Source organism: Camellia sinensis, chromosome 13, assembly GCF_055761805.1.
Source record: "Camellia sinensis isolate YWXY chromosome 13, ASM5576180v1, whole genome shotgun sequence".
Classification (NCBI taxonomy): domain Eukaryota; kingdom Viridiplantae; phylum Streptophyta; class Magnoliopsida; order Ericales; family Theaceae; genus Camellia; species Camellia sinensis.
In genome coordinates, this window is record NC_138973.1 from 26,401,961 (window position 1) to 26,420,761 (window position 18,801).

The window sequence follows — 18,801 nt, forward strand, 5'->3', positions numbered from 1 at the left end:
AAAATGCTAGTGAAGCCATAACTTCTCTAATAGAAGCAGTGCTTGTAGTCGTTGCCTGACCCACAACATGCAAGTTCCCAAAAAGCGCCTTTGTTTCTGGAATCTTTTTCATTTCTGATTGTTGTATATTGTTACATGTAACGCTTGCAGCAAAACAACCTGCAAATGGGAAAGAGAATCAATTTAATTAGTAAACCACTAACATTTCCGATTCAGTTCACTGTAAACAAAACTGTCATCTGGAACAAGAAAGTACTAGTATGAAATCACTAATTCTAGTTTTATTGAGCACCATCTAATAAAGCTTTAAACTTTATAATAAGAACTCATGATTAAATTTCCAGTCAATCAGAGTTTTTTTTTTTTTTTCTTTCATGTATCTCACTACAAACAAGAGAACGAACAACACAGATATCAATCATCAAGGATGATAACATGTCAAAAAAAGAAGAAAAGAAAAGAAGAGACCATCTTTAGATTTTCACCTACCATCTTCAGAAGAGACCATCGTCGATTTTGTTATATGCTTTCCTAGCATATTGCAAAATTTCACTTCAATCATCAAACTCCAATATCTCCTTTTCTTGAAAATATATGCATTTAAACACAAAACATACTGAATTTTGGAAAATGCATTGACACATTTCGCAAAGATACCGAATATATTACCTTTTTGTTAAGGGGGCAGGATTTAAAATTATGAATAAATTCACATCCCTCCCACTTTGGAGCATTGGCAAAATTTGGTCTGACAAAGAGAGAAGCAAAGAGATAAGCACATAACAAACAAGTAAAGTACTGTCATCTCATTTGAAACACAATGATAAACGGTAATTGAGCAATTTTCCCTAAGAATTGGGTTGATGCGTCATCTCTTATATAATTGGCTGTTATCTGAACTAATTTTCCTTGAGCTACTACAAGTGATCACTATAGCAAAATAACCATTTGAATAATTGTGATGACATGTCTTCCAATGTTTGAGAGGGAGAAGCAGTTTGCAAACCAAAACACAAAGAAGGGATCACACACAAAAATCACAAAGTAGAAAAAAGATTCTATAGAACAGAGAACAAAATATAGAATGCCAACAACAGCTGTCCGTATTAACACTACCTTTTAGCTACCCATCCCGTCCATGTGAGTAGTTAAACCTATAGTACAAAAATAATTTATCACATCTACAGAAGGCAAAAGACTATGAAGTACCACCAATAAACTGGAGAATTAAATTATCCATCCTCTTTCATAGAAAGGAGCACTGAAATAAATAAAATAAATTAAAGTCTGATGAGATAACCAGAACTACAAGACAAGGTGGCCATTTACATGATAAATTTTGAAGTGTTAGAAATCAAGCTCTTGTTTTCATATGCACACCATATGCCTGTGCATATTTTCTCCATATTTAGCATCCTAGTGACTTTCCTTAATTAGTGTAATATACAGCTTTTATTATATTTGATTTAGGAATTATGTAAGGAAGAAGATAATCATACCAGCTGTATGATTATTCCATTCCATCTAGGTAGTACTCTGTTTTGGAAGGGTCTCTCCTCTGTAATCTATTTATTTGGTCTTGCTTTCATTATTATGTGTGAATAATAGAATGAAGGAAGATTAGTATTCCCCAATATTTGCAGACTTCTTGTTCTTCATGGCATCAGAGCAGGTTTAATCCTGTCTCATCGTCTTTGTCTCTTCAATTAGTATTCGATTTTTATTTATTTTTTAATCTTCCTATTCGAATCTATCCTTCTATTTCATGCCTAAATACGGTCCAGCCTTTGGAATGACTATCAACTCATCCTCCTCTTCTACTGATATTATCATCTCATCTTCTTCATCCTCTCATCAAATAGAAACCTCTCATCTTTCGATCACCGCTCATAAACTAAATGGGCAAAATTATTTGCAATGGTCTCAATCCATATTAATGTTTATACGGGGAAAGCAGAAAGATGACTACATCACTGGAGCTTCAGCACCACCAGAAACCACAGCATCAACCTACAAAAGGTGGATAGCTGAAAATAATATGGTCATGTCGTGGCTCGTCAACTCTATGACCACTGACATTGGCGAAAATTTTCTGTCATTTGACACTGCCAAAGAGATCTAGGACATGGCAAAAGAAACATTCTCGGACAAGGAAAACACATTTGAAATCATCCAGCTTGAAAGCTCCCTTCACGATTTACGTCAAGACGATCTTACGGTAACTGAATATTTCAATACCCTTAATCGTCTATGGCGTCAACTTGATACGTTTGAGGTTCATAACTGGAATTGTGTTACTGATGGTTTATTGTATAAAAAGATTGTCGAAGGGAAGCGTGTGTTTAAATTCTTGCTAGGATTGAACAAAAATCTTGATGAAATCAGAGGAAGAATAATGGGAGTAAAACCTCTACCTAGCCTTAGATAGGCATTCTCTGAAGTCCGTCGCGAAGAAAGTCGGAAAAAACTCATGATGGGATACCCTCAACAACTGAATATGGCAGAGAGCTCGGCTCTGAAGACTCAATTCGCTCCTATTGACAATCGTCAGAAAAATAAAGGAGGTAGGCCTTGGTGTGATCATTGCAGAAAGCCAGGTCACTCGAGAGAAACTTGCTGGAAGATTCATGGAAAGCCAACAGATTAGAAGCCACGTACACCACTTGAGAAAGAAGGCTGAGGTAATCATGTGGGTACCAATGAACTATCACCACAACCTGAAGCAAGCCCTTTCAACAAGGAGCAAATGGAGATGCTTCAAAAACTACTGTCTCCTCTTCTACAGTTACAATCTGGTTCGTCTTCAACCACATCATTGGATCCGGAACCTTGGCTCACAAAGGTATTTTTTTGCACGCATTTACTGTTGGTCAGAAACATAAAAAACCTTGGATTGTGGACTCCGGAGCATCTGATCATATGACGGGAGATGCAACAATTTTTGATACATATAGCTCATTTCCAAATAACTTAACGGTCCGAATAGCAGATGGTTCACTATCAAAGGTTGTCAGTACAGGATCAGTGGTGCTGTCTAGAAATCTTATTCTCAACTCTGTCCTCCTTGTTCCTGACTTGAATTGTAATTTATTGTCAATTAGTAAGCTCACTAAGGAAAAGAGGTGTGTTACTAATTTTTTCTCTACTCATTGTGATTTTCAAGATTTGGATTCGGGGAAGACGATTGGCAATGCTGAGGAATGCTCTGGACTCTACATCCTTAAGGAGTGCCCCTATCCACAAGAACAACCTCAAACAGCAATTAGTTGTAGTTCTTTTTCGATTTCATGTCAAAATAACGATAGAGCAATTATGTTGTGGCACTATCGCTTAGGTCATCCTAATATTATGTATCTCAAGCATTTATTTCCTTCATTATTTAATAAAAATCCAAAATCTTTTGAGTGTGAGATCTGTCAATTTTCTAAGCATGTTAGGTCTCATTTTCCTATTCAATCCTATAAAGAGTCTCGTCCATTCTCACTCATTCATAGTGATATTTGGGGTCCAGCAAGAATAAAAAATGTCACTGGTACTAGGTGGTTTGTCTCATTCATAGATGATCATACTAGATTAACTTGGCTATTTCTCATGAAAGAAAAATCTAAAACAAGCCAAATCTTCAAAAATTTTAACATTATGATTCAGACCCAATTTCAGTCCAAAATACAAATACTCAAGTCTGATAATGCTAGGGACTATTTCAACTCCATTCTAGGAGATTTTTTAGCAAAAGAAGGAATCGTTCACTTCAGTTCATGTGTTGACACTCCACAACAAAACGGAGTCGCTGAAAGAAAAAATCGGCAGGTAGCTCGATCGCTGATGTTTTCCACAAATGTTTCACAATTTTTCTGGGGGGAAGCTGTCTTTACAGCAGCCTATCTTATCAATAGGATGCCATCTCGGGTTCTTCACTTCCAAACTCCTTGTCAACTTCTCCTCAAATCCTTTCCCACTACTCACCTCATCTTCACCATCCCACCCAAAATTTTTGGGTGCTCCGTCTTTGTTCATGTCCATCAACAGTTTCACAGTAAACTTGATCCCCGGTCACTCAAGTGCATTTTCATTGGGTATTCGTCCAATAAAAAAGGGTATAAGTGTTAGTCTCCGGTCACCTGACAATTCTACAATTCCATGGATGTCACCTTTTTTGAAACTCAGCCTTATTACCCCAAAATCGATATTCAGGGGGAGACTCCACCTCAGGAATATCAGTTTTGGAATCTTGAGTCACTTAGTGAGTCAGCCCTCACCACTACAAATCACACACATCCAGAGTCATGTAATCAACCTCTACCTGCCACAAATTCCGAGTTCATTGTTGACTTGCGGGATAAGGAGCACATCCAAGAGGAAACGGAGGAAGGAGCACTTTCTCAACAAACCCATGAGGCTGAGCCGGGTTCTAATCCAAGCAAAATTCCAGGTAACAATATTCCTACCTCAGATAGTACTGTTGATTCTGAGTTAGAAAATAGTATTCTTAATATGCCCATAGCTTGGAGAAAAGGAATTAGATCATGCACTCAGTATCCCATTGGGAACTTTATTTCTTATGATAAGCTATCACCTTCGTTTTGGGCCTTCACTTCTAGCATCACAGAGATACACATTCCTCGGAATATTCAGGAAGCTTTAAAGTATCTGAAGTGGAAGGCGGCAGTCGATGAGGAAGTTTGGGCTTTGGAAAAGAATGGTACTTGGGAAATTACTGATCTTCCAAGAGGTAAGAAACCAGTTGGGTGTAAGTGGATTTTCACAGTAAAATACAAGGCAGATGGTAATGTGGAACGGTATAAAGCTCGGTTGGTCGCCAAAGGATTCTCCCAACCCTATGGCATTGACTATCAAGAAACCTTTGCTCCCGTTGACAAACTCAACACTGTTTGTGTACTTTTATCGTTAGCAGCCAATCTTGATTGGTCACTTCACCAACTTGATGTGAAAAATGCCTTCCTCAATGGTGACTTAGAGGAAGAAGTTTACATGGACATTCCTGCTGGACTCGAGACGACATCCAATTTCAACAAAGTTTGCAGACTCCGAAAATCCTTGTATGGTCTCAAACAATCTCCCAGGGCCTGGTTTAAACGGTTCACTAAGGCAGTGAAAGGGTACAGATTTGTTCAATGTCAATCTGATCATACATTATTTGTGAAGCACTCCCTAGGAGGGAAATTGGCAATTATCATTGTTTATGTGGATGATATAATTCTAACAGGTGATCATGAAGAGGAAATTGACTTACTTAAAAAATTCCTAACAAAGGAATTTGAGATTAAGGATCTTGGCAACCTTAAGTACTTTTTTGGAATGGAGATTGCTAGGTCAAAGAAAGGTATAGCAGTCTCGCAACGCAAATACGTTCTAGACTTACTGAATGAAACAGGGATGTTAGGATGCAAGCCGGCAGAAACACCTATGGACACAACTGTCAAACTAGAAGAAAGTGACGGTAGTGCACCTAGTGATAAAGGGAGATATCAACGTCTTGTGGGAAAATTCATCTATCTTTCTCATACAAGACTAGACATCGGCTTCTCTGTTAGTGTGGTAAGTCAATTCATGAATAATTCAACTGAAAAACACATGACTGCTGTGACCAGAATATTGAGGTACCTAAAAATGACACCAGGAAAGGGACTCTTCTTCCAAAGAACAACAAAGAGAAAAATTGAGATTTTTTTAGATGCCGATTGGGCCGGTTCAGTGACTGATCGAAGATAAACTTCTGGTTATTGTTCATTTGTTTGGGGGAACGTGGTTACATGGCGAAGCAAGAAACAGTCAGTGGTAGCCCGTAGTAGTGCTGAGGCAGAATTTCGTGCTATGGCAGAAGGTATCTGCGAGGGAATATGGTTGAACAGGCTGTTAGAAGAATTACAAGTTCCATTTGAGCATTCCATGGTGTTATATTGCGACAACCAAGCCGCCATCAGTATCGCTAAGAATCCGGTTTATCATGATCGAACTAAACATGTGGAGATAGATCGTCATTTTATCAAGGAAAAGATTGAAGAAGGAGTTTTCCAAGTCAGCTACACTCCAACAAACTGTCAAAAAGCTGACATTCTTACGAAAGCTCTTCCTCGAGTTAACTTCGAAGATTTGACAGAAAAACTGGGAATGATTAACATTTACAACGCAGCTTGAGGGGGAGTGTTAGAAATCAAGCTCTTGTTTTCAAATGCACACCATATGGCTGTGCATATTTTCTCCATATTTAGCATCCTAGTGACTTTCCTTAATTAGTGTAATATACAGCTTTTATTATATTTGATTTAGGAATTATGTAGGGAAGAAGATAATCATACCAGCTGTATGATTATTCCATTCCATCTAGGTAGTACTCTGTTTTGGAAGGGTCTCTCCTCTGTAATCTATTTATTTGGTCTTGCTTTCATTATTATGTGTGAATAATAGAATGAAGGAAGATTAGTATTCCCCAATATTTTCAGACTTCTTGTTCTTCAGTAGTAATAAAGATAATAGTATTACCTTCTGGATTCTCCATTTGCATTTTCTGCAATTGCATTAGTACTAGGTTTGTGCAACAATTGGAACCAATAGAACACAATTGTAGAACAGTTACACAAGGAATTCTTTCGAACTGGGTTGTATCCTTCTTAGGCACAAGAGTCGCAATCAAGGACACAATATATAAATTGTGTTAGAGTATACTTAAGTATCCATTAAATTCAATCACAATATATATATATATATTTTTGATAATTTCAATCACAAACCTTATCATTATCATTGCAAGAAACCGAGGATGATGAAACTGCAGATGTATGTTGCATAGCCCTCTGCAGCGTCTTCAAGTGAAATTCCTGAGAAGGAACATGATGAAGGAATATTTAAGCCACACAAAGTGGCAAGAGATTTTATTTGCACCAGATATGGCCCAAACTTAGACTCAAAACAATGATATTTGTATATGCACAGATACACAAGCAGTACACGAGTTTGAGCATGCACTTGAAACTTTGGCAATCGAGGAGTGCTTCTTTTTGGGAGTAACGATGGCGGAGCCTCAAGAATCTGTAAGTTATAAGCATAACATCTTAGTGAAATACAAACAGCATAGTGAACCTTTGATAAATATGTAATTTTCATTAACCATATCAACGAACCTTTCTGTTCAATGGAAGTGCTTTGAATTTACGAATGGTTGATGTTGCACGTTCAGGTTCGGTAATAGATTTTGGCCTGAAATTAACATCAAATGTGCATTTATCAGCCTGTTGGATAAAACTATGTCCACTACAACAAGGCATGATTAGAACAGCAACAGTAGTTTGCATAAACCTAACCTCATCCTTTGTGCCCTGTGTGCCGTTTCAAGGTCAGGCTATTTAGGTATAGTAAGCCTCAGTTTGAGACCAAATCGAACTATAGCAGTAAATTTTACCTAGCATAAGAAATTAATCCAAATCAAAAGTTGGCCTACTTAGTGTAGAGTAAGGACAGAGAAAAGTGTGCAAAGCCCTCACGAATATATCAACTGAGATAAGAAAGTACAAGCCAATATTGATCCAGTTAAAAAAATGATGAACAAATTAAATTTTTTTAAAAGATGTGTATTTCCTATGCATACTAATATTCAATACTCTATGCATTTAGCTATATGAATCGAATTCAAATTCAAAAACAAGAGCGAAAGATATCAGTAACAAGTATTCATTGTTTAATTCAAGATCTAAATTACTTCTGAGCATCATTAAACTAAATTGAAATTGAAAACTATTATATGCTTTCAGCATTGTCATCTTTCATCAATTTCTTCTTTTTACTTCATCTCTGCATAATTTTTGGTAATAAATTGATTTTATGTTGACAGCTTTGAAATTCTTCTGCTATATTTTTTTGCCTTGTCCAAGAGTATTTTATAATTGTATGTTCCATTCAATAATAGGACACCGGCAGTACCGGAAAGCTCTTACCTCCATATTCATAAGATTGGCTACTAGTTTAGGTTGGCTACTTCTACTTTTGGGACTGTCAAAGTGATAGATATCAAACTAAGTATGACACAGGCAACAAGCTATGGGAAAAAATAGTTCATTGAGCATTTGGTGTGTTTGGATGTTATAAACAAACAAAAAATAGTGGAGCAAGTTCATGTTCTGAATGGTTTTATAGAAAACAGTGAAATTAAGGCTCATAATGGGTCAATTTGTAAAGTACAACAATTTTCACTTGTTTTTATTCATATATGATATTATAATAAAGAAGTATAATGAATTATAATCATAATAATGCTGATCATAATTTGTAACTAGAACAATTAAGGAGAAAAGGAATAAATGATGAAAAAGAATTAACCAAACTTCTCTTTGTTCATCATCAATATACATGTATATATCTTTTTCTTTTGGTAATATTATGTGTATATATAGATATAGGTATATCATTCTGAGTGGAAAAAAAGAAAAGAAAAGAAACCATAAAACATCACATAATCGCTCAGTAATCACTTAATTGAGCACCATTAAACAATGAGATAATCTAGAAGACTCAAAAATGTAAGAAATCATCAAAGCCTATGTGTAGTCATCTATACTCTGATTTTTAGCAAACAATCTGTTTTGAAATCAGAGTTCAGCAAACAATCTAGAGATTCAGATCAAGTAGCCAAAGCAAATCGAGATTTAATAATTTAAAAAAATAAAAAAATAAAATGAATCTCCGAATAAAAAACATGTTTCGAAATCAAAGTTTCCGTAGCCTTGATAAAAATAAATTGAATTAGAAAAATTTCATGTTGATCTTCGAAATCCACTTCCTCTAAATTGATGTTGATCTTCGCGATAAGCCAAAGAGAATTTGGGAGCAGAGAGAACGATATAGGGACTACAGAGACTGAGAGTTGGATTCATACATAGAAATTAGGCTTACCAATTATGAATCAATCGAAATCTTCATCAACTGCAAGTCGAAATCTTGAAATCTTCATCAACAATCGATCAAAATCTTCAAATCTTCATCAACAGTTGATTGAAATGTTCAAATGAATAATAAAATTGAGAGTGGTGAGTCAATAGAGAGAGTTGAGCGAGCGAGAGTGAAAAGTGAGATTTTGAGAGAGTGAGAGTGAGAGAGAGAGAGGAAGAGTTTTCATACCGTAGGAGACAGATTTGAGAAATAAGAGTGAAAGGGGATAAGTTTTACACAATTTGGTTTTTTTTTTTTTTTGGTTCAAGTCAAGAACACAATTGGGGTTTAATTAAAACGAGATTTTGGTGTAAAAATTGATTTTTTGCAACGGCCAAATTATCATTCACAAAAAAATAGTCGCAAAAAGTCATATTTCTAGTATATTTTCTTAAATAGTTTGATTTTCTTATGATAAATTATTATTTATTACATGAATTTCTTTTGGATTTTTGATTGCCAAGAAATTTCCAGAGAAGAGTATTCACAACATCACATTCGGATCTCAATACTTGAGGTTATAAAAAAAATAGATATCTTTAATAAATATAATCAGGAGGGAGAAGCAAAATTATAACATAGTAGATGATTAGATTGGAGAAAATTCGATAAAAATTTACATTAGATCGAATGATCGGTTAGATTTGATAAAACAATTAGAATGATGATATCAAATCAAATTTTTATTTAAATTTGAGTAAACTTTTGGATTAATAAAAAAATTTAAAAAAAATTTAAATAATAATTTTGGTGGACCAAATTCAAAATGTTGCCCGTTACAAAAAGAGGGCCACATAAACTTGAATTTGTGCCTACTCCCAAGACAAAACCACAAAACTAGGGTTTCGAGCTTAACCGTTAACCAAACCAAAGCCACTTCAGAATTCAAATTCCATCTCAATTTCAACCAATTCGATCTGCCAACACTTTCAAAACCACCAATCATGAACACCCACATCGCCGTCGAATCGATCAGCGCCCCAAAACCACCTGAAAACGACTACCAACTCATGCTGAGAGAATCAATCGATCACTTCTTAGCGGAATACAAAAAGGGTTGTACAAATTTCTCTGGGTTCGTCTCGATTTTCTCTCGATTGGTTCAGAAGATGAACGATCCTCCACTCGAGATCACCTGGTTCTACTCGGCAGTGACATTTCACAGCTCTGTCAAGCCAATTCTCGAAAACCCTTCGAAGAAAGTAGTGATAGCTGTGAAGGACTTGTTTCAATTGTTGGTCTCGTGTTCGAGTCCGTGTAACAATGGGTTAAAAAGGGTTGCTTTACTCGCCCCGGTCGTGTACGAGTTGTATTGTATTGTGTTTGGCTGTTTTGATGGGGATTTGTGCTTGAAGAGAGAGATTGAGGGCGTAGTAGAAGAGATTGTTTGCTACATTATCATATGCTGCTCAAAGTATTCGGAGGAATGGGAAAATGGGTTGGATAATTTGACCGATGGTTTTGTGGATTTGGTTCGGGTTTGGACTGTTGATAGAGTTAGGGAGGACTGTGAATTTGGGGATGATTTGAGGGTGTTCCTTCCACTTGTTAGCGGTGAGGTTTGTAGTGGGGTTAATGTACGGTGTAGAGCTGGCTACTTGGCTGGGGTTGTTATGGTTGAGGTTTTTTTGCTGAGGTTGTGTTTGAAGTTCGGTTCTAGTGTTTTAAGAGAAGAGTTGCAGAAGGATATGCAAAATTGGGCTGTTCAAACTATAACAGGGTTTCAGAATTGCTGCTTTTTTGGTGAGAATAGTTCACTTATTACATAATTGAACAATTTACTTCCTTGTTGTCAAGCTGTCAATCGAGTGTGTTGCTCTTTAGTTAGTATGAAAACTTAAAACTCTTGTCATTTTTCTTGAAGCACAGCTGTTGCATACATATTAACAGTCCACAAATTAAATGGGGTTTCAGTATATGATATGTTATTTGCACAATTTGACTATGTACTCAAAGAGTATATTCTGTTAGAAATGGTTAAGAAAATTCTGCACTGAAACATAATTTTTAGTCAAATTTGGACTACAATATAAATAGGACCCAAGTACCGGTTATGGCAGGTATTGGTGGTAGCGCGTTCTATGTCGCGTTGTAGTTCACGTAGTATATTTGGTTGTTCGAAACTATTTTCGGGTGAATGAGAAATTGATGCCAAAGTAAGCTCCATGAAAATAGTGTTTTGGTGGGTTTTCCAAATTGAAGGAAGGAAAGCTTGTCTCATATTGCTTGGCTAGGCTAGGCTAACATTGTATGGGTTTATAAGTTTTGAGTTTGGACCTTAGGGTAGGCCCTAAGGGGCATTCAAGTTTTGTAGAGGGGGAGGTTATGGGCAAAGTGGGTTAGACCCATTAGGCCCAAAACAAACACACGTGCCGTCGTCTGGTCGGTCGGGCGGGCGGGCGGGCTGGTCTTAGTGTGAGGTTGGGTTGGGCTTGTCCGGTCCAATACTAATTCTGTTTGGTCCAAAAACATTTGAATTTATTTATTTATGTTTGGAAAATAAATTCTGACCGGTTTGAATTCAAATTTTGGCTATTAGGCCTTTGCACCTCTTTAGTCTTTTCTGTACAGGTCCCATATCTGTAGTTCAAACCCGAACAGGTTCATACCTGTTGACTATTCACCCGAACAGCCACCTTCTACTTCTATAAATAGTCAGTCCCTCATTTGGATTTTGCAATCTGATTTCGTTCTTCATTTACCAAAAAAGCTCCTGCATATTTCTGCATTTCTTTTCCTTCAGAGAGAATATATACACAGAGTGTGTTCGTTGCACGAATAGTTTGTAGCGCTGTTACCGTTCGTTGTAGATCATTTCATCCTGGAAGATAAATGTCCATAATCTATGAGCACCCTAAATAAGACGAATCTATCTTAAGGAGACAGTGTTGAACACAAGGTTGTTAAAATCGGGATCCTACATTGGAGCGTTGGAGGTGTTTATAGGACCGGATCGTAGAATCGGATCGAGGATCGTAAGATCCTACCGAAAAAGACAAATTACATAATAATTTAATTTAAATAAATATTTCTTAAAAAGTATACACAAAATGAGCCTACATTCTATTAAAAAGAAATGAAGAAATTGTGAAAAATATAATACTCCATGTAAAATGTACATATAATATTATACAATAGAAAACTCGATAGTAAAAGTTTTGTATTTCATCAAAAAAGAAGATGAAGAAGAAGAATTCTATAACAAAATACTTTACAATCTACAATAATGCATAAAAAGTGAAGAAAAAAATATTTAACAAAGTTGGATATGAAAATAGATTAAGAACTCAAAAGAGCAGCTTAACCAAATGATAAGGTTTGTCGTTAGCATCCTTGGTGGAGGGGATTCGAACCACAAAAATAATCTCTCAAAAAATTGGGATAAAGTTGCAATCATCTTACCCTCCTTAGACTCTACTAAAGCTAAATTTGTTTTTCCTATTAGTTAATTTTCTTAAATTACCGCAATATTTGAATGTTTGTTTCCTAATTGTTTTTCTTAGTCTATTTGATTCAATACTACTTAATTTTTATTATTTATTTTGATCACATAAATTGGTATCTAGACAACAAACAAAAAAATTATAATAAAATATGTCATACAATACAAAAGAAGACTTGTAAATTAGATCAGATAGGATCGGATTTGGATCGGGATTCCACGATCCTATAAGATCCCATTACCAGGATTGAAAGATCCTATCTATAAGGAATTTTTTACACGATCTGGATCGATTGTACTCAAAGGGATCGTAAGATCCAGATCGGGATTCTGATAACCATGGTTGAACACTGGACTTGATCATTCTCAGAAAATATTTTCTGTAAGTATTTTTTTATTCTTATTTTGTTTCCTTCCTCCTAATTTATTTCCGATTTCTATTTGTTTCTATAATTAAACAGATTTTGGAAAACTTTTTTTATTTTATTTTATGTGTTTTGTTTTGTTGTGAAAGTACACAAACAGGGAAGATTGCTAGCTTCTTGTGTGAATTCAATGTGTATGGTAGGTGGCAGTGAAAGACAATGCAAGTTTCATGATTGGAGTGGCAGTATGGGATTGGAGTTTCATTTGTTAGCTATGCTTTTATTTTTTAGTATCACTAGTGTCTTGGTCATTACTATCATTTTGTTTTCATATTCACTGCAAATTGAAACTTATACTATTACTATTTTTTTTAATGTATATATATGTTGAGTTTGACATACTGGTGGACCTAGAAATACAACCTTTATTGATAACACTCTGGTACGCAAAAACACTTGTACACAATCACACACTAATATACTTCACTTATCCACTCACACATACATTCAAGCACTCACACATTGTGTCTTCCTCACACAAGACCTTGAGGCACCTCACACTAGATAGTGCTTGACCACTCATTTTGGATTCACTCTTCTTTCACTCAATTGTCCAATTGTCCAATCACTTAGTATATGCACCCATCTCATATTTATACTAGTTAAAGAACTTTTTAGAATACACCTATACTTTCCCTACACTCTAGAACAATCTAGATTACTCTAGTACATATTAGAGTTTTCTATTCTTCTCTAAAATATTCTAAAACCTTTCGGAACTTTCTAGATTTCTTTAGTTTTCTCCAAACTTCTTTAATGTTCCGGAACCTTCTAGGATATTCTAGAATCTTTTGGATTTCTCTAAGTCTTTCCAGAATCTTCTAGATCTTTCCGGAGTATTCTAGATTCATGTGGGAACTTTTAGAATATTTCTAAAGAGAAGATTCTAGAGAGCGAGGAGTTTTAGTGATGACTCTCAACACTCCCCCTTAGCACTAACTCTCATTTCTAGATTATGTAACCATGCCATGTTGTTTCATAAACTCTTCGTGAGTATATTTGCACCCTGGTCCTCTGCCACGATAAACTTTGTCTTTATCTCTTCCAATGTTGACGTCTCTCTTTTGAAATGATTTATTCTTCCATGGAACACCACGTCCTTGGCCAGCTGTAGGATTCTCATCCTCCAATTTAGATAGCGAGTATAACGTTTGAATATGTGTTGATGCATCAATATCTTCTTTTGTTGTCTTCCTTCAATTGTTAAATTTTGTTGTTTCCTGAAATGTTATTAGCTCCTTTATATCATCCATCTTAGCAAAGGTTGCAACAACATATCTTGGATTATGTTGACATTGCCTTGCAGATATTGATTGTTGTAGCTTTGTCACTTCCTCAACTTCTTCTTCTATTTGCTCCCCCAACTTCTCTGGTAGGTGAGCTTCTAGATCTTTGATGTTAAAGACTGAGACTCAATTGCAAGAATTAACTTATCTGTGATAGAGTGTGCATCCATTTCCTTGGTAACTGCATTGTACTGCTCATGTACGCCTTCATCGAAGTCTATCTCCTCTTCTGAATCTGCTTTAGTAACCACAAACATTGTAGAAGATGTTTCAAAATCCCGTTCTTCTTCAAATTCTGGCTCTTCTTCTAAGTAACCTGGTTCCACGATCTCGAACATTGCACATGAAGTTTGGAAATGCCATTCTTCTTCACTCTCATCTTGGTAACCATTAGATGTTACCATATTACCTTCAATTGGTCTTCTTCTTGACTGATAATCTTTTGCATAGTGACCAATCTTGCCACATTTGAAGCACTCTATGTTGCATCGTCCAAATCTAGTAGCTCTTCGATCATTTTCATCATGTTGAACTCCCCCTCGTTAATAACTTCGATCATTTTGTGATTGTTCATCTTCTTCTTTCTTTGATTTTTCATATTCTTGACATTTCGTTCCAGCTCTTTTCTTGCTACTGAATAACATCTCTTCTTCACTTTCATTCTTCAATGTGACTCCAGCCATTTGCTTTGCTAGAGTTTCTTGATTCGCCAATAGACTTTCTAGCTCGACCAGTGATGCTTGAGTGGACCATCCTCTAACAGCGGCCATAAGCCCACTATACTCGGATGTTAAACCTCGAGTAATAATGTGCTTCATTCTCAACTCGCTAATTTTTTACTCAGGATCAAGTTGTGAAATTTCATTGCAAAGAGTCTTTACCTTGAGAAAATATTGGCTGCTAGTCATTGATCCTTGTATCACCGTTGCAAGCTCATTCTCTAGATACTGAAGTTGTGCATCGTTTGTCTTTGAAAATAACGCCACAAATGTGTCCCAGACTACTTTTGGAGTAGTAGCCTCTCGAACATACTCCAATAACTCTTTCTGAACAGTTGTCCTTAACACAAACATCTCTTTTCCAGTCTTAATCCACCACTTTTGCAAGGCCTCTGCATTTTCTTCTCTAGGTGATGCAGTTTCCTTGCCGTGAACAATCTCCCATAGATCTTGTCCTTGAAGATATGCCTTGATGCATATTCGCCAATAATCATAATTATAATAATATAATTTCTCCATACCACCAATGAAGTTTCCAAAATCCGCCATAACAACTATGCTCGTTGACCTCAACAATCTCTTGTATCAATCTCAATCGCTCTTCGTGTTGGTCCTCGAACGACTAAGCTCTGATACCAAATTGTTGAGTTTGACACACTGGTGGACTCAGAAATACAACATTTATTGATAATATTCTAGTACACAAAAACACTTGTACACAATCACATACTAATATACTTCACTTATCCATCCACTCACACATACACTCAAGCACTCACATTTTGTGTCTTCCTCACATAAGACCTTGAAGACACCTCATACTAGATAGTGTTTGACCACTCACTTTGGACTCACTGGTGGACCCAGATATACTCATGAAGAGTTTTTGAAACAATGTGGCATGGTTACATAATCTAGAAATTAGAGTTAGTGCTGAGGGGGAGTGTTGAGAGTCATCACTAACTCTCCTCACTCTCTAGAATCTTCTCTCTAGAAATATTCTAAAAGTTTCCACATGAATCTAGAATACTTCGGAAAGATCTAGAAGATTCTGGAAAGACCTAGAGAAATCCGGAAGATTCTAGAATATCCTAGAAGGTTCCGGAACATTAAAGAAGTTTGGAGAAAACTAGAGAAATCTAAAAAGTTCCGGAAGGTTCTAGAATATTTTAGAGAAGAATAGAAAACTCTAATATGTACTAAAGTAATCTAGATTGTTCTAGAGTGTAGGGAAAATATGAGAGTATTCTAGAAAGTTCTTTAACTAATATAAATATGAGATAGATGCATGTACTAAGTGATTGGACAATTGAGTGAAAGAAGAGTGAATCCAAAGTGAGTCGTCAAGCACTATCTAGTATGAGGTGTCTCAAAGTCTTGTGTGGGGAAGACACAAAGTGTGAGTGCTTGAATGTATGTGTGAGTGGATAAGTGAAGTATATTAGTGTGTGATTATGTACAAGTGTTTTTGTGTACTAAAGTGTTATCAATAAATGTTGTATTTCTGGGTCCACCAGTGTGTACAATTATGTATCAATTGGGGACTAAAATGGGTGTAGTGTGTTTTTTACATGTATCTGTTGTTTCCTCTGAACATTATGTTGCTCAGTTAATTAATTGGTTAAAACTTTATGGTTCTTGTGCTGGACATTGTTTCTCATGATTTTTTTTTTTTTTACATCTTGCTTCCCTCATTAAGGGAGAAATTAGTTTCTTTTAGGTGCTCTACATAAAGGATTTTATGTTATTGTCTATACATCCATCTTGATATGCATACTTTCTGATTTCTTGGTGCTTCCTGTTAGATATTCTTCTCAGAATGCTTTTGGAGCCAAGTTTGCCTGTCACCACCTTATTGGTCAGTACTATGTCTATGCCTTTTGCTTAAATTATTATTATTTTTACCCTTTTTCCCTGGCTTCATTTGATCCAATTAAGTCTGTCCATTCTCTACAATCCCAATTCCAACCCCATTTCCTTAGTTGCATTTCATTAGTTGGTCACACTTGGTTGTTAACCATCATGAACAGTCAAAATTCCAATTTAAATGTGTTGGTATTATTTCACCGATCCCTTCCCTTCATGTGGTGTGTGTGTGCATGTTCATGTGTCGTGGGCACATCATGTGTATGGAGAACAAATTGCCCTTGCCATTGGAAAGAAACATGCTACTGATGTTGGTGTTTATTTTCATCCCTGATAGATTTTTTTTTGTTTTGTTACTGCAGAGTATTGAGGATGAAGTTCTTCTTCGAGAAGTGTTGTACGATGTTGTGATATTGGTAGAGTATTCATTTCTGAAATCTCAAATGTGGACTCAGTTACCTGGTGACTACTTTACAAAATTTGCTGTGACATGGTTGTTAGTTGCAGACAATGCTGTACAGTTTGCTAGGTATGGGAATCTGAAGCTGATAGCAGCGGAGTTGAAAACATTGCATTGAAAAAACTCTACCTGATTTAAATCCTGATTTTTGTTTGCCTCAGGGGAATTTGTGACCATACCAGAGCCATTTCGTACATAGACGCCTTCTCCAATTCTTGCTTACCGAATCAATTAATTAAGTGGTTCACTAATCAGACCAGACTGGTGGAAAAAATTAGTAGTCCAAATGTTTCCACTCCCAAAGCTCTTATCAGTGAGTTGTTTCATATCTCCACATTGCAATTCCATTATTAGGAGTTTCAGTTCATCGCGTTGCAAATCTTTATATGAGCTCATCAAGTTCGGAATTTACTTTCTGGGTGTGTTACAACCCATTTAAGAGATATAAATATATATTTTTTGAGAGAAATGGTGACGTAATTTTTTGCACTTCAATAATTAATGAGAGAAGCTGCCAATTATTTCGTTCCCCTTTTATACTGCGTGTGTGTGTGTGTCTTAACTAAGTTGGCTTTGTTTACAGGGTGGTTACTAGGCCTTGAAGATCAAGGGGTTAGAGTCTTTGATCATGACATTTTGAGACAACATGCTAAAGCAATAGTTTGCAAATCAAAAATAGCCCATGAGATGTCAGAATCCAAACCCGACTGCGGAAACCTAACTGGTAGCATCTTCTTTTGCATTGAAGATAATCGGAGAGGACAAAATAAAGCTGATGAGGATCAAGAGATGGTTGATTGGTTGGACGATACATTTGTTCCCACTGATTACATGGGACATTCACCGGCATCTGAGAGGAGAAGAAAACGCAAAGATGGAAGACCAGATGAAGGGGAAACACGGTTTAAGCTTGCCAAGTTTAATTATGATGAAAACTTTGTCGGAGAGATGTGTTTGCCTCGTTGTGATGATAATTTGAATGGTGGGAATGAGGTTGAAATCCAGTCTATGGTTTGAGTAGTGGGAATGAAGCAGAAAATTTTGGTAACGAGGATATGGAAGCTATGAAGACACGGTAACAATGGTTGATTGCAGTTTTGGATCCACACCATTTTGCACTGGTTGATAGTGATGATATGTTGTGATTGCAGGCTGTTTCTGGTTTTGAGGGTTGTGTATTTTCCCTCTGGTTGAGGACTAGGAAAATGTGAATTTGAAGTAACTCGTTTTGTTCATGGTAGGAATATGTTTGGAGAGAAGCATATGAACTAGAAAATGTATACTTGAAGTTGATGATCTATTTCTATTTCTATTACAACTACCTATTTGTCTATCCTTATTGGATTGAGATTATCTGTCTTTCTTTCTCTGCAATGATATTGTGGTGATTTTTGTCATATAGCAAGACACATGAAAGACATAAACCAATAACTCAAGTTTAAAAATAACACAAAATAATTTTAAAATAGTTTCTTTTTATTTTAAATTACACATTTTAAAATTAAGGGTTCGTTTTGTTTAGTTTTAGAATTATGATTTAAGTGTGGAGTTGTATTTTGAGTTTTGAGTTTTAAAAATAATTTTAGAATAATTTTTTTATTTTTTTTGGTTGATTGATGTATAAAATATGAGAGGATGTGAGAGGAGAGATGAGAGAGAA

General features: G+C 36.0%; 1 protein-coding gene across 1 annotated transcript; it reads left to right on the plus strand.

The window, feature by feature from the left end:
• The first annotated feature begins 9,715 nt into the window (after nucleotides 1-9,715).
• LOC114317375 (SNF2 domain protein) lies at nucleotides 9,716-18,474 on the plus strand. Its single transcript, XM_028264076.2, has 5 exons — nucleotides 9,716-10,686; nucleotides 16,621-16,673; nucleotides 17,044-17,210; nucleotides 17,303-17,454; nucleotides 17,725-18,474. Exons 1-5 carry the CDS (start codon nucleotides 9,888-9,890, stop codon nucleotides 18,156-18,158), a joined length of 1,605 nt encoding a protein of 534 aa, XP_028119877.1. The 5' UTR covers nucleotides 9,716-9,887; the 3' UTR covers nucleotides 18,159-18,474.
• Nucleotides 18,475-18,801: the final 327 nt, after the last annotated feature.

Excerpts from the sequence above, each read along its gene's own strand:
- LOC114317375 (XM_028264076.2), top strand. The coding sequence starts at position 9,888 with ATGAACACCCACATCGCCGTCGAATCGATCAGCGCCCCAAAACCACCT. Across the intron at positions 10,687-16,620 it reads TCAGAATTGCTGCTTTTTTG|ATATTCTTCTCAGAATGCTT; the intron begins GTGAGAATAGTT and ends GCTTCCTGTTAG. Across the intron at positions 17,455-17,724 it reads CACTCCCAAAGCTCTTATCA|GGTGGTTACTAGGCCTTGAA; the intron begins GTGAGTTGTTTC and ends CTTTGTTTACAG.